The following is a 14,167-nucleotide window of genomic DNA, read 5'->3' as shown; positions in this document are numbered from 1 at the left end:
ATGTGACATAGAACATTCATGTCACACATCCAGCTTTCCCAATACCTCAGTCCCTTTCGCTCATCATTCGGCCTTGCGCCTGTTCACTGCTCCCTCAGACTTCTTAGTCTAGCAGCAACAGCATGCATCTCATGAGTAAAGCACACACAAAGACACATGCTGCAGTGCATGGCCTGGGATGGCAGGCTCTCAGCAACCTTTCCTTTGGCTCCCTGTGACACATTAGACCAATAAGAGAACATCAAGGGTAGAGAAGGTGTATGGAAACATTTGGGGAAGTAGCGTCAGGGCGAATAGCGGGTACATGTGCATGAACATTAGTGTGCAATCTTTAATTAATGAAAAGACTGGCTTTGATTATGGGCTGCTTTTCTAACTCATTCATTTCTACAAAAGGGAATAATTGTCAATGACTTCTATTGTGTTTTAGCTAAGAGAGTGACCATGGCAAAGTAATGTGCCAATTCCAGTTTTATAAAATAACTGCAGAATTATGGAGTTTAGTGTCACCTTGCTTCAATGGAACTTTCATAGCAGTCATTCATACAATTCCTTATTTTATGAAGCACAGGAAAAAATTGGAACAGACAGTTTTTCTCCAAGTGTGAGAACAGGAGCATTTCCAGTCTGAAAGAATCTTAATAACTAGCAGATGGTGCTTCCTTGGGGTAGGGGATATCTAGTTTTATTCTACTCTTATTTTTTTTAAAAGTGAGTTTAGGTTTGTGTTAGGAGGCTTCAAATATGAATAGATACCCTCCAAGTAGTTTTGCCTTTGCTAATTAATAAAATAACAATTCACAAATACCTTAGTAAAACTCAGCCAAAAATTATAACATGAATTGTTTATTAAATTAGGTTGCTGCCACGGTTGGGAGGGAGAAACTATAGCATGAGTTATAGCCTGAAATGGCTCATGGTCCGCATAAAATGGTAAAGCTAAATAAATACAGATGTAAATTGTGTTTATATAATAAGAAACACTGCTGAGCTAAGAATTTTAGGATAAGAAATGTAAACTTGTGGACCCAATCCATTTTACATTGACCACAATCAAATTTATTCATATTAGTAGCTGTAGTAACATCAAGTGGGCTTTTTGCATAAAACCAAAGTAAAACTGGTAGGGTCTAATAATATTACATCCTAATACTGAAGGAAGAGAGGCACATTTTCACTCTACAGTTTATAAACGGAATTACATTTTCTTGGGATATATTTCAGTTTACACTGAAACTAAACAGTCACCTGGGAGCTCCATGAAAAAATAATCTAGACATAATCTGCACTTATTGTGCCCAATGGGAGTTGTGGATTATTGGCACCCTAGGTGTTTGCACTACAGGATAGGCTCACTACACCAAACCTCAAAAGAACCTTTTCCAAAGAGATATCCATGTCAGTCTATCACAGCATCAAAATGAAAATGGAGCCATGAGAAGAAAGAATACAGTCGCACTTTTGAGAATAAATGGTTTATTTAGCATGAGCTTTCGTGGATATTAATCAATTTCTTCATATATATTGGATTCATATTAATTAATTACTATTTCATGGATTAATATCCACGAAAGCTCATGTTGAAATAAACCAGTTAGTCTCAAAGATTCCTCCTTCCCACCACCACCCATTTACCTTTTTTTACTTTGTTCTGTCAGGCTTACTCTAAAATTTGTATATACAGAATCCTGCTGAGCCAAGAATTTTAGGATAAGAAATGTAAACTTGTGGACCCACAACCAAATTTATTCATATTAGTATTTGCTGGGTGAGGTATTTCGAGAGTCTCAAAATATTAACTCTTATAAATTTGATCCTACACACACACACACTGCAGCAGGTAGAATCAATTGTGGATTAGCCAGGACATCTTTAAGTTCTACCATCTTGCTCCAACCAGGAGAGACATCTGGGGACAGATTCTTCTTTTCTTCCCCTCACTACTCCGACCCCCCCCCCCCCGTGACACCAGTGGGAGGCAAAACAATGCTAACTACAAAGCTGGCTTATGTGTCCCCCCCCCCACACACACACACCTACTGGGAATGGGCCCTAGGAAAGGAAAGGCCTTCATATGCTGTGGATCCGCCCCTGATCTAACTGCTTTGATCTGCCCAAAACATAATCCTGGAATGTCCCCACCCTTTGCCATCTAAACATGTTGGCAGATCTTTCTCCCTTGTACTCCTCTGGGGTTAAAAGTGCTGCAAGACCAGCATTCTTCTTCATAGTGGAGCAGCATTTCCACAATGGCCTAGAGGTGTCCTGACAGGCTATAGTGTTGCAGTCTTCTTACCAATATTAAAGCAAAATGATACAAAGGGGTGCATGTATAAAATCATGTATAAAATCTGGACTAGGGAAAAAAAAACTTCCACCTGGCTACAGGTATTCATTTCACAATTATAACAACTACAATCAACTGAGAGCCTTTGTGGCTGAGGAGTGGGTTATATATACTCCCAAAAAATAAATAAATAATAAATAAATACAATCAACCGTCATTTAAAATACAGTGGAATTTGGGGGGGCGGGGGGAGAGAGAAATAGTGATTTACCCAAGGCTAAATTACAAGCCTATATTTCTAGTTTTAGCATCATCAGACAGCGACATGAAAGTGCCCTGTGTCCAAATTTGGCTCAGAGTGATGGGATGGACATGTAAACATATTTTTATAGTATCTGCTGTGCAGATCAGTCTATCGAAATATGACCTCAGTTCTTTCTGAGTCAGCTACTGGAAACATAATCTTCAAATAGGTCATGAGTGTGTTCTTGTGGACATTTGAAAACAAGCTAATACTCTATCCATGTGATTCATGAAAGTAGAGAAAAAATTATCACATCTCTTATCCTTGCTTTGCACCTAAATCACAGTACATCTAAACCAAGCAAATGTTGGATGATGGGCAGAATTCCTTAAAATCTCATCCACACTGCAGTAATAATCTGGTTTGACAACACTTTAAATGTCATGGCCTAATGCTATGGAATTCTGGGAATTGTAGTGTGTTGTGGCACCAGAGCTCTGTAACAGAACAATACATGTCTCACAAAACTACAATTCCCAGACTTCCATAGCATTGAGCCATGGCAGTTAAAATGGTGTCAAACTGGATTGTTTCTGCAGTGCAGATGCACCCAAAGTCTCTAAGTTTCTTGTAACACAGGCGTTGATTCACAGAGCCATAATTCTCATGTAACGGCAGTAAATATATTGTGGCTGTCTCCTATAACCTGCCACAGTTAGTGAGACTAGAGTTTACAAATTTGTAGACACCTAGAATCTGCTATATTCTGTGAGATCCATGAATCATCAGGAAGAGTGTCCTATGTCTAACTGAAGAAAACTAGGCAGCTCTTGTGCATATAGAATAATTTTAGCACAATGCTACTCTATAGATCCTGCCTATGTGCCTTTCAAATATGTAACAATAACCATTAATTTTGTGATAGGACCTTTCCAGCAATAATCATATGCGCTTATAATCAGCTGGTTTGGTTTTTAGATGGGCTGAAAATTCTATGCCAGCTTTGAGTAAAATACTCCTTTAAAAAGATGGGGGGGGGACCCTGACCCTTGCGTACTATGATCCCATTACAGCAACCATCACTGGGTGGGGAAGGGGCAGGGGTTGGCAGACAAGGAAACAACAACAACTCAAAGGGACTCAAAGTTAAAGAAATGATGGCAACCAACAAAAAATGCCTACCATGTTCCAGATAAGAGGGCGTACCTTCCGAAGGATCAAGCCTTCGAGCTCTCCGCCCATGTTTGGAATTGTTGTGCACAAACATGTTATCCGACACTGCCAAGACATGGCCATCCACATTGACTGTTGTAGATACCACAACCTGTGAGTGGAACAGCAATATAAGGAAACACTTTAATACAATTTAAAATGAAATAAGCACAGAGTAATAAACCCAGAATCTTAAATAACAGCTGGGAGCTGCAGAAAATTGCACAGCTATTTCGCATAATAACTAGTGCTTAGACGGTGCGACTCTAACAAGAGATGCTGTTGATGAGTGGGTCTTTGGCATCATAGGCTTTTGATGTCATTTTAAGTCAGATTGCACAGTTTGTAGCTGTACTGCAGAACACAGACCACTAAACATCATTTTAACAAGAGCAGTGTTATTAACTTCTTTTTAAAAGGGCTTGCTGCATTTTATCCCACATCATCCTTCACTGTGCATGCCAGAGTAGATAAAGCTGTTGTCACTGCAAACGAGAATTGATTCAAAAACAAAAGAAAAACAAATGTGTGGTCTGTGAAGCTGGAATGAGAACAACTGTATTCATCATGCTGTTATAGCTGTACTGCCAGACGTGTTTGCACGTCTCCAAAATTCTCACAAACCTGTGTATTTCTCTCTCTCTCTCTCTCTCTCTCACATGCATGTGTATGTGTGTAACAGGCACTACAGAGCTTAAACAGTGTTTCTGAAGTCCAAGTAAACATTTCTTTTAGCAAACAATCATCTTGGTATTCACACTTAGCAAACTTGTACATATCCTAATTCATTTAAGCAACTAAAAACGAAGACAATATTTTGCCATATTATGTAGGATACTTGAAGTTATAAAGTCAACAGAATCAACAGAATGCAAATATATCATTTGCAAATACACAGCTGCTCAGCTAATGCATTCCCCTGCAAATTTCAAATATGTTTCCAATTTGTATCAGGACACAACAATGTAACTGAAGCTCATTATGAATAGAATATAGACTCTTCTAACTAAATAAACATAGAAAGATATTTAAATAACAAAATAAACATGTGTGCAATACAGTCATTACCTATCCAGGTTTAAAATATGTTCAGACTACATGGTTGCTTCCCCAAGGTAATCCTGGGCTTACAGAAATGATAGCCTTTGTTACCTATTAACTCCAATTCTATTCTATTCTTTTTGTTTGTTTGTTTGTTTTTGGTACATGGGCAGCACTGATACTGTAGGTTATACACATAAACATCAGTTCAGGTTGCTTTATGCTCACCCTAAAAATAAGGAAAAAACTCACAGCCAGTTCAAAAGTCTGCAAATATTAGGAACTCAAGGTGACTATGGTGCCTTTAAGAGTGAAACAAGGAGCTGGTGTTGTTCCCTCAAGAAGCCTTACTTCATAAAACTGAAGTGCATATGGAATATATTTTGATACCACATGAGATATATGGAATCATTCCTTAAGCAAAATGATAAGAATATTCCTTATATCAATACTGGGGTCATGGATTCAATCCGATTCAAGAGCCACTGTGCACCAAAACCTATGACTGGGCGATTTTTTTTCTATTGACTGGTCTATTTGACACTTCTGTTAGCTACTATATATATAAGTTAACCAAACCCATGGGACAGCTTCTTCTCCAAGAGTTAACTAGATGCATTTAGTTTTATCAAGTTTGTTACCAATCAGTATTGTACTTAAGGCTTTTTAAATTAGATATGCCTACATTAGCTACAGTGCCAGCGTGCTTCAGTGTTTTGGGCATTGGACTATGACTCTGGAGACCAGGGTTTGAATCCTGGCTCAACCATGGAAAGCCTGGCAACACCATGGAAAACCATGGGTGACTTTGGGCAAGTCCTCAGAGCATAGCAATGACAAACCCCCTTGGCCAAAATTGCCAAGAAAACCACATGATAGGTTTGCCTTAAGGTGGACATAAGTTGGAAACAACTTGAAGACACACAACAATATTAGCTGCATTTGGCTTGTAACACATTGTGGAAGGCACCTGTTGGTTAATTTCAACTAGACAAAATCCATTTAACCAATTTTTGAATAACGACTCAATAAATAGGTAAATCTAACTGATGCAGTGGATCTACTCTGGTCAAGACTAACAATAAAATTTAGGTCTATGGCTCTGATCCTACATTGCAATGTAGCTTCAGCTACCTAGTTCTGCATCCCTCTTCACTGGCAGCTGTCAAGCTCCATGGAAGGAGGCTGCTGCTTGCCAGTGAAAAGGGGAGGGAGGGGGGAGGGGGGAAGCAGTTCAGACCATGAAGCTGCAGCTAAACTAAGCTCAGAAAGGGGCTACAAATGCAGGCTCATTGATGGAATGCACCCTCCTTTTCTTTCCCCCATGAGCGCAGAGCAACTGCATCTTCATGGCTTGAGGGGATGGTTTGGGGATGGAGGACAAGGACAAGAGAATAGCCCCTTGTGTTCCATCCGAAAAGGGACATACAAGTGGATAAGTAACACATGCATGTCACTAACAGGATGTTGGATCATAGTTGGGATTGCAGAGATTAATCAGTGTCTATTGTAAATAAGTGTGCCTGATTGTTAGAACATCTAGAGCCCCCCACCCACCCACCCCCCACCCCAGTTGGAAAACTCTGTAAGTTACAGAGTTTTTGGTGAACAGTTTAGTACTTCCAAGGATCCCCCCCCCCCAAAAAAAAAACCTCATGTGGGTCATGTGCAATGATAGCCACCAAAATGGTTCAGTGATTAGAACTACTGTCATCTACACAGCATGGTGATAAGAGGTGGAAGATGTGGTGAATGCAAGTGGTTGCTGAGTAAATAGTTGCTGACAAGAATATTCATCCATTTAGCAGCTGGGCACATGCATAGTGCTTGCTACAGCACCTCGTTTCTTTCCGTAACTCATGGCTAAACTCTTAGGGTTAACCTGATTAATTCTAGAGGTAGTTCAATACAATCGTTCTGAAGCACTTTCATTCATTTCTAAGCAAGGTTGTTAATGGTAGTAAAATAAAGAACAATTTCTTATAATAACCCAAAGATGTTTTATTTCTTTACTACAATTCGTGCCGATCCTTCACACCTTAGACCTTAAATCAGAAACAATCCCCTTTGAGTTATTTTCTTTCAGATAAACATGCTGATTAATCAGAAAAATGAATTCATGAAACTGGGGAGGGGAAACTGACTGTAAAACTGTTTCTTCTTCAGTTATTGGGGCAATTTCACAGATCTTTCATTGAATCACAGCTTCTCATAAGCACCTATTCACCAAAATGATAATGTTGCCATCTCCACCAGGACTCACTGAATATCCAAACCTGACTGCAAGCCTGTTTCCCATGACCATGTGCTTGCCTTCCAGAACTTTGGTGAAAACAATAAGAAGAAATGACCTACACTTCTCCTTACATTAAAAAAGGAAGGGGGATTAAAAATTGAAACCCACTGAGATATGTTTATTCATGCGACCTCTTACAACCAAATATAATAATTGTCTGTTAATTGCAGTTTCAGCTCCCACCTCATGCTTCAACATGTGAAACAGCAATCAGCCGGCTCCTGTTTAATCCACCTATTATGTTGACTAATTAACTTTGCTCGACAGTTTATTTCTTCCTCCATTATCAGCCTCTGTCAGCCGCAAGCACAGTGCCGCAAAGGGGGACCTCGGCCTCTTTGATTGATCACCGATAGATTGACATGCAGATTAATTTAATTAGAATCACCTCACTTGAGAAATGAAAGACAATGGCAAGGGGGCTAATAGATCTGCTCTTATAATGAGGCAACCCTCCAGAGCCAAGGAAGAGGATTTCTGATTTATTTTGCTGAATTCCCCAGTTGCTCCAAAAGGCTCTTGCTTTAATTGTTCTTGGTATTGAGAGGCTTTAGCCTCTGAAGAGGTGAAATGCTTTACAAGGATTGGCAAACATTGCTTCAACTCTCCAAGGAAGCTGCTACCCTCTCAAAGTTGCATGTGCAGGAAGGTTTGCTTACAACAATTCCCTCCCATTGCTTCAGCTGGGTAAAAAGGGGGCAAAATGAAACAAAATTCTCCAAATAACACTTTATTAACTCTCATAAAATTCTTTAAAACATGTTTTGTCAGATCTTGACCTACAATGCTGCTTAGTCAAGCAATTCCAGCCACACAGTCTTTCCCCACCTGCATCAAACTTAATAAGGCCTTGAAGGCTATGCATATAAAATTATTTCTGCCTAGAAATGGCCTGTCAGAATGCCATTGGCTCATTTCATGGCATGTTTTAATAGGGGAAAATATATTAGGTTAAAACCAGGTCAAAATTATTTGAGAAGTGTTACAGACCGATGGGAGCAGGTATTCTACAAGCAAACATGTTTTGCTTCCAAGAGATAGTAAAAAACTACATTTGATAGTAACAGCCTGTCTAAAGGATATTACTATTCCTATATTGTATAATATTTATTGCTAAAATCAGTTTCAATCTTTGTCACAACCTCAATTCATAGATACAATCCATAGACTACACATGCACGTAGTGTGATGCACTGACCCTATATTTCAAAACATCACCAACAATAAAACCCTGCTTTCATCAGGAAAGACTGCAGGGAAGACATTTACATTTGTCTAAGTCTGCACATGAATACTAACTGGTATGTCTTCCAACATCATAGTTCTAATTTATAGTTTCTGAGTCCTTCAGGTACAACTGTAAAATCAGAGTCTCCACAATTCTGTCCATGAATCCAATGGAAATTAGGCCATGAATCTAAGAGAAATTAGTTGTATTTGTGTCTTACCAGAAGATACATATACGACTGTTTGAGTAAGGTAAGCCAACACTAGCTTTCAGATCTTTAAGGGAGGACTTTGTCTTGGTCCCACCACCTTAAAAGGCACATTTGGTGACAACATGGGTAAAAGCCTCCTCCATGGCTATTCTCAAACTGTGGAACACCTTTATGGGATATCCAGTTGTCCCCCTTCCTACTCTCTTTTTGTTGGCAGGTGAAGACCATTTGATTAGGCCACGCCTTTGAGTTAAAAATTATATAGCAGTAGTATGTGTGAAGCAGTATCCTTTGTTTTGTTTTATTTTTATTAGTTATTTGTAATTATGTTTTAAATCTGTTTTTGTTTTAGTAACGTTTTTAGCATAATGCTGTTTAATTCTTTCTAACTATTGTAAAATGAGATTTTAATTTCATCTTGTTTTAAAATTTTGCAAGCTACCTTGGATCCCAACCAGGAGAAAGTTGGGGAGACATCCAATAAATAAATATCTAAATAAGGTAAGGGTAAAGTTGGATAAGTAAAAACACATGAACCTAATCTATCTATAAAAAGATGAATTTCATAATATCTCACTGAAACCAATTGTAAATAGCAAATGAAAGGATGCAAATCACACCCCTGTGTAGTGAGGTAGGGATGTATTATGCCTTGATAGGTAAAGTACAGCATCACCAAGTAAAGTTCACTGAGCAAGGCCAACACTCGCACCCATATTTTTTAAAAGTTACTAATGCTGTAAAAACACATACAAAACCAAGAAAAACACACATAAGATGCAAGCTTTAAAAATACCAGTTACTTAGCTTGCTAAGTACACAATATGCCTTTGTCAAGATTGGCCCAATAGACTGAAAGTACTTTTTATAAACCTTACAGGTGTGTATAAAGGCCATTAGAGACAATGTAGCATAGTGGTTAAAGTATTGGACTTGGAAACAGGTCCAGGTTTTCCTGTTAGTGGTTTACTACTTGAGTGACCATGCTCAGCCTGACCCTCACAGGCTTGATGTAAGGATAAAATGGGGAGGAAGAAAGCTGTGCATAACCTTGATCTCAATGGAAGTAAGGGAAAACACAAATGCCAACATTGCCAGTGATTAGAAATGCTATTTCAGCAATATCTGGAGAGCTGCACAATTCTTACCTCTGTGCTACATCAGCTCAGAACACTTGGATATTAAGGATACTGATGGGCCAGTGGCAGTGGTCCACCTACACACTGGATGGAGGCCACAAACAGCTGCTGGATTTCTGAGATGGGGAAAACTTCCACTGAGGAAAGAAAACACAAAAAGACACCTTCAAGTATTGGTAAGTTCCCAGCACATTTTGAGCATGTCTTTATCAAGGGAAATTCACATATTTGCTTCTTCATGAAAACTGCTCAATCAAAACTACATGCTGCAGTTATCGTACTGCTTAAGAAACAAAGAATATGTATGTATATACATTTCCTTGATAAAGACATAGTCAAAATGGACTGGGAATTTACCAGGCTTGCAGCTGTCCTTTTATGTTGCCTTTTCTCTGTGAATTTTAAAGCTGTTTTGTGACTCACTACTTATGAGATATCCTATACTTGAAAACACCATCAATATCATGTTTAAAAGTAAGGGGGGAATGCATGTCAGAATGTTTCTGTGATACAAATCCTAAAAAGCCCAACTGCCTGATAATAAAAGAACAAAGATGTGCTTACTTTTAACAAACTAATAAGGATGCATAATTCAGTATTAGTATTTTATTGATCACTTAAACTGTATTGTATCATTTTAATGTTGTAATTCTGTTGTAATTGGATGAGGTGGGACATATAAAATAATAATAATAATAATAATAATAATAATAATTATTATTATTATTATTTCCACCAATATTATAATTTGGTTATAATAAAAGAGTATGAAATAATTTTACTCATGAACATTGAACAACTTCAATTACCAGACAAATAATATGATTTAGATGGGTTCCTTAACTTCCTTAACTTTCCTTGAGCACAACATCTGCAAGATCAGGTGCTTACTGCAACCCATCAATCGTTAAACATGTTTTGAGTTGCGTAACAAAATATTGCTACCTAGTCCCTTGAAGAGAATTTGATTTACTACAAGCATGACATACCAGACACCTCTTTTGGAGTCGTTAAAAGAAAAAGAAAAACTATAAAAAGAACTCCATAGACAAACTGTTTCCAGGGTCAGGAAATGTGAAAAAATAAAAGTGGTTATTTGGTGGTCTACTTTAAGAAATGATTATTCATAGTGCACCTGTAGGATAAGTAAAAAAAAAAAAAAAAACTCTCGATAGCTTGCTTTTTTTTACATGCACATATTAAGTAATCTAAAAGTCCTATATGTAGCAGAAACAGATTAATATAAAGACAAATGCTAAATATGCAAAGTGTTTACTGAAATGTTAATATTCTACAACACCACCAGAATATCATATACCAGCATTCACTTATTTATAATACCCTGTTTAAATATTTGAAAGGATGTCATATTGAGGATGGAGCAAGCTTGTTTTCTGATGCTCCAGAGAATAGGATCTTGATTACTGGATTCACACTACAGGAAAATTGATTCAACCTAAACATTAGGAGGAACTTGATAGTAAGAGCTGTTCAACAGTGGAACCCACTCCCTCACAGAGTGGTGGAGTCTCCTTCCTTGGAGGTCTTTAAACAGAGGCTGTATGGCCATCTGTCGGGGATACTTTGATTGAAAGTTCCTGCATGGCAGGGGGGTTGGACTGGATGGCCCTTGTGGTCTCTTCCAGCTATATGATTCTATGAAAAAATTAGTAGAGAATAATTTATTAGGCTAATCCTACTTTGGTTAACAGGACATTTCTGAACTAAATGGGTTCACCAATATTTATTCAAAATATGTGTTTTGAAATGCTTTACTTAGATCCCAGTTGGATTTCTGTAATGTGCTCTATGTGCAGCCACCTTTGAAAAGTGTTCAAAAACTTCAGCTGCTCCACAGATTTGCAGCCAGATTGCTAACTGAGGCTGGCTACAAGGATCATACAACTCCCTTGTTGCAAACATTCTACAGGGTGCTGGTCCATTTGGGGGCTCAATTAAAAGTGCTGGTTATGGTCTTTAAAAGCCCTACACAACTCTGGTCCAAGGTTTGTTTTTTTTTAGGACTTTATATTGTCCCTTACTAAGCAGCCCATCTGCTGGGGAGTCTCTTCTCTCTGTTCCACTGCCTCACAGGTACTCTTGTGGGAATACAGGAGAGCGCCTTCTCAGTGGTTGCCCCCCAGGCTCTGTAACTACCTTCCCAAAGTAGTTAAACTGGCACTCTCCCTACTTTCTTTTTGCAAACAAGTAAAATGTTTTCTATTGCAACAGACATTTGGTAAGTGACTTGGCCCTTTTTGAACAATGCACTGGATATTGCCAATTATTGTGGGGTGTGTGTGTGTGTGTGTGTGTTAATGATGTATGATTTAATCTGGTATATTTTTAAATGGTTTAAGCTTGGTTTAACATTTGTATCTTGTGGATTTTTAACAATGTCCAGCTTACTTGCAGGAATGCCTCCTTCTATACAATCCACTCCACATACTCAGGTCCTCGGAAGAATTTACTGCAGCCAATGAAGACCAGGCTGGCTGCAGTTACCTAAAGGAACTTCTCATCTGCTGCTCCAAAAGTATGGAATGGCCTACCAGAAGAGATCAGGCATATAATCAATGTTGACAGCTTCAAAGAAGCGGTCAAGATGGATCTCTTCCAGCAGGCCTTCCATGATTGAGCGATCCAGCTCCACAGATATGAATTGCCCAGTGTCTGCTCCAAGATGTCTCGCCCCAGTTGTGAATATTTTAATCTGATTTTAACTGTTATATAATGTTGGGTTTTTTTTTCTTTTTGTAATTCTGTGGATTAGTTTAAAAATGGGTGATAAGGGGATTTATGTACTGATGTATGTATGTATGTATGTATTTTATTTATGCATCTTAAGTTGTAACCCGCCTCAATCCTTTTGGAGTGGTGGGATATTAAAAAAACAATGACTTTTTAAAATGTTGTAAGCCACTTTGAGTCCTGATGTGAGGGAAAGGTGGGATATAAATTAATTCATTAATTCATTGCTTTTTAATTGTTGTTGCGTTCATAGGATATGTCTAGACTAAAGAACATGTAAAACTGATGTGTAAAGGAAATAACACTTGTTGGTTTGGTTTAGTTTTTAACGAGAAACTGAGTGGTTTAAAGTAGATAGAAAAGCAACTTTTTAAAAAAGGACAGACTAACACATGAGAGAGAAAAAAAGTATATTCCAGTTTAAAAAATTGATTAATGAGGTGCTGACAAACTCATATAAACATGGGATGGGCAGGCCTGCCAAATCTGAACCCTATGCAAATGTTGTGAAGAAAACACAGTTTTCAATTTAGGGCTGGCAAATAGAGTGGGGCGGGGTAAGGGATATGTCAAACTTTGTGCCAGACTTTCATGGACTCCAGATTTAAAGCTTCCACAAAAAAAAGTTGAGATTCATAGAATTCTAACAAAAAAAGTTTCTGGTAAAACTGGGTTTCCTGAATTTCCTGTCATTTCCACTCTCAGTACATACCTTGTTTTAAATACTCTTTAGATTCTAGTAAATATGTTTCTCTGCATATTATTAAATAATTTAATTGAAAATACTCTAGAAGCAAGATTTAAAAAATCTCCTGAAGAAGAAAACTGAAGGTTAAGCAATCAAGTTGTTTATCTGAGTTGAAAAGCTGAGCCTATTTATTTCTTATGGGACATCACCTAATATTTCAAGATTAGGATTCACATTCCTCCTCATTTTTAACCACAGCCCATTAAGTTTTGCAAGCCAATTAATTTATAGCACATATCTGGTATTTTAAATAATCTCCATTTTACTGGAAGGAAATTTATATTTTTGTTTACACCTCTAAATGCTAAACAGAAGAGCCTGGAATTACTCCGGGGTAGGCAGTTCCCTGCAGTAACTTCTATTATTATTTTGGTAACTCATGTTACCCAGACCAAACAAAGTATTAAAAGTGCAACAAATTTGGGAAGGTGCTTGAGGACTACCAAAATGCACCCTCTTACTGCTGTTCTTTACAATTAGACCTATTCACTCACTCACTTACTTATTTACATTTATATCCCACGGTTTAGCCAAAAATGCTCGCAGGTTAGCTTACAAGATATTTATACGATAGTCTCAACTCTCAGGCTTACACCTAAATTTGATGCATGGAAAAAAGATTGGGAGATGGGAGAAATGAATTTCAGTGTGCAGCATCTGGACTCAGGCTGGCACAAGTACAGACTAAGCATCCCGACTTCAAACTTTCCCTTAATGGGGCTTGGGGAAAGGAGAAACTGAAAGAATAAAGGCACATCTCCACAGCCCCTCTGAACACATAGAATCACAGAGTTGGGAGACACCGCAAGGGCCATCCAGTCCAACCCCCTGCCATGCAGGAAATCTCAATCGAAGCATCCCCGACAGATGTCCATGCAGCCTCTGCTTTAAGACCTCCAAGGAGGGAGACTGCACCAGTGGCACCACTAGCTATGATGTCACCTAGTGCTGAGGTCTCTTCCGTGAAGGGCTCACGTTTAACCCATCCTGCACGTAAGGGGGAGGAGGGC

General features: G+C 38.4%; 1 protein-coding gene across 5 annotated transcripts in view; it reads right to left on the bottom strand.

The window, feature by feature from the left end:
* The window catches only part of LOC149321733 (transcription factor COE1), a 483,412-nt gene that overhangs the window by 139,721 nt on the left and 329,524 nt on the right, over positions 1–14,167 (bottom strand). For 3 of the 5 annotated variants that reach the window (XM_089527644.1, XM_089527686.1, XM_089527655.1), the window contains exon 8: positions 3,714–3,855. In XM_089527644.1, the coding sequence (XP_089383770.1) occupies positions 3,714–3,855 (142 nt within the window). The remainder of the gene's footprint in view (positions 1–3,713; positions 3,856–14,167) is intronic. The other 2 variants (XM_089527666.1, XM_089527676.1) reach the window with 1 other exon arrangement.

Source organism: Sceloporus occidentalis, unplaced genomic scaffold (assembly GCF_023333645.1).
Source record: "Sceloporus occidentalis isolate IW3139 unplaced genomic scaffold, rSceOcc1.0.p SCAF_1, whole genome shotgun sequence".
Taxonomy (NCBI): domain Eukaryota; kingdom Metazoa; phylum Chordata; class Lepidosauria; order Squamata; family Phrynosomatidae; genus Sceloporus; species Sceloporus occidentalis.
Note: the sequence above shows the minus strand (reverse complement) of the source record. Positions and strands in the feature narration are given on the sequence as shown.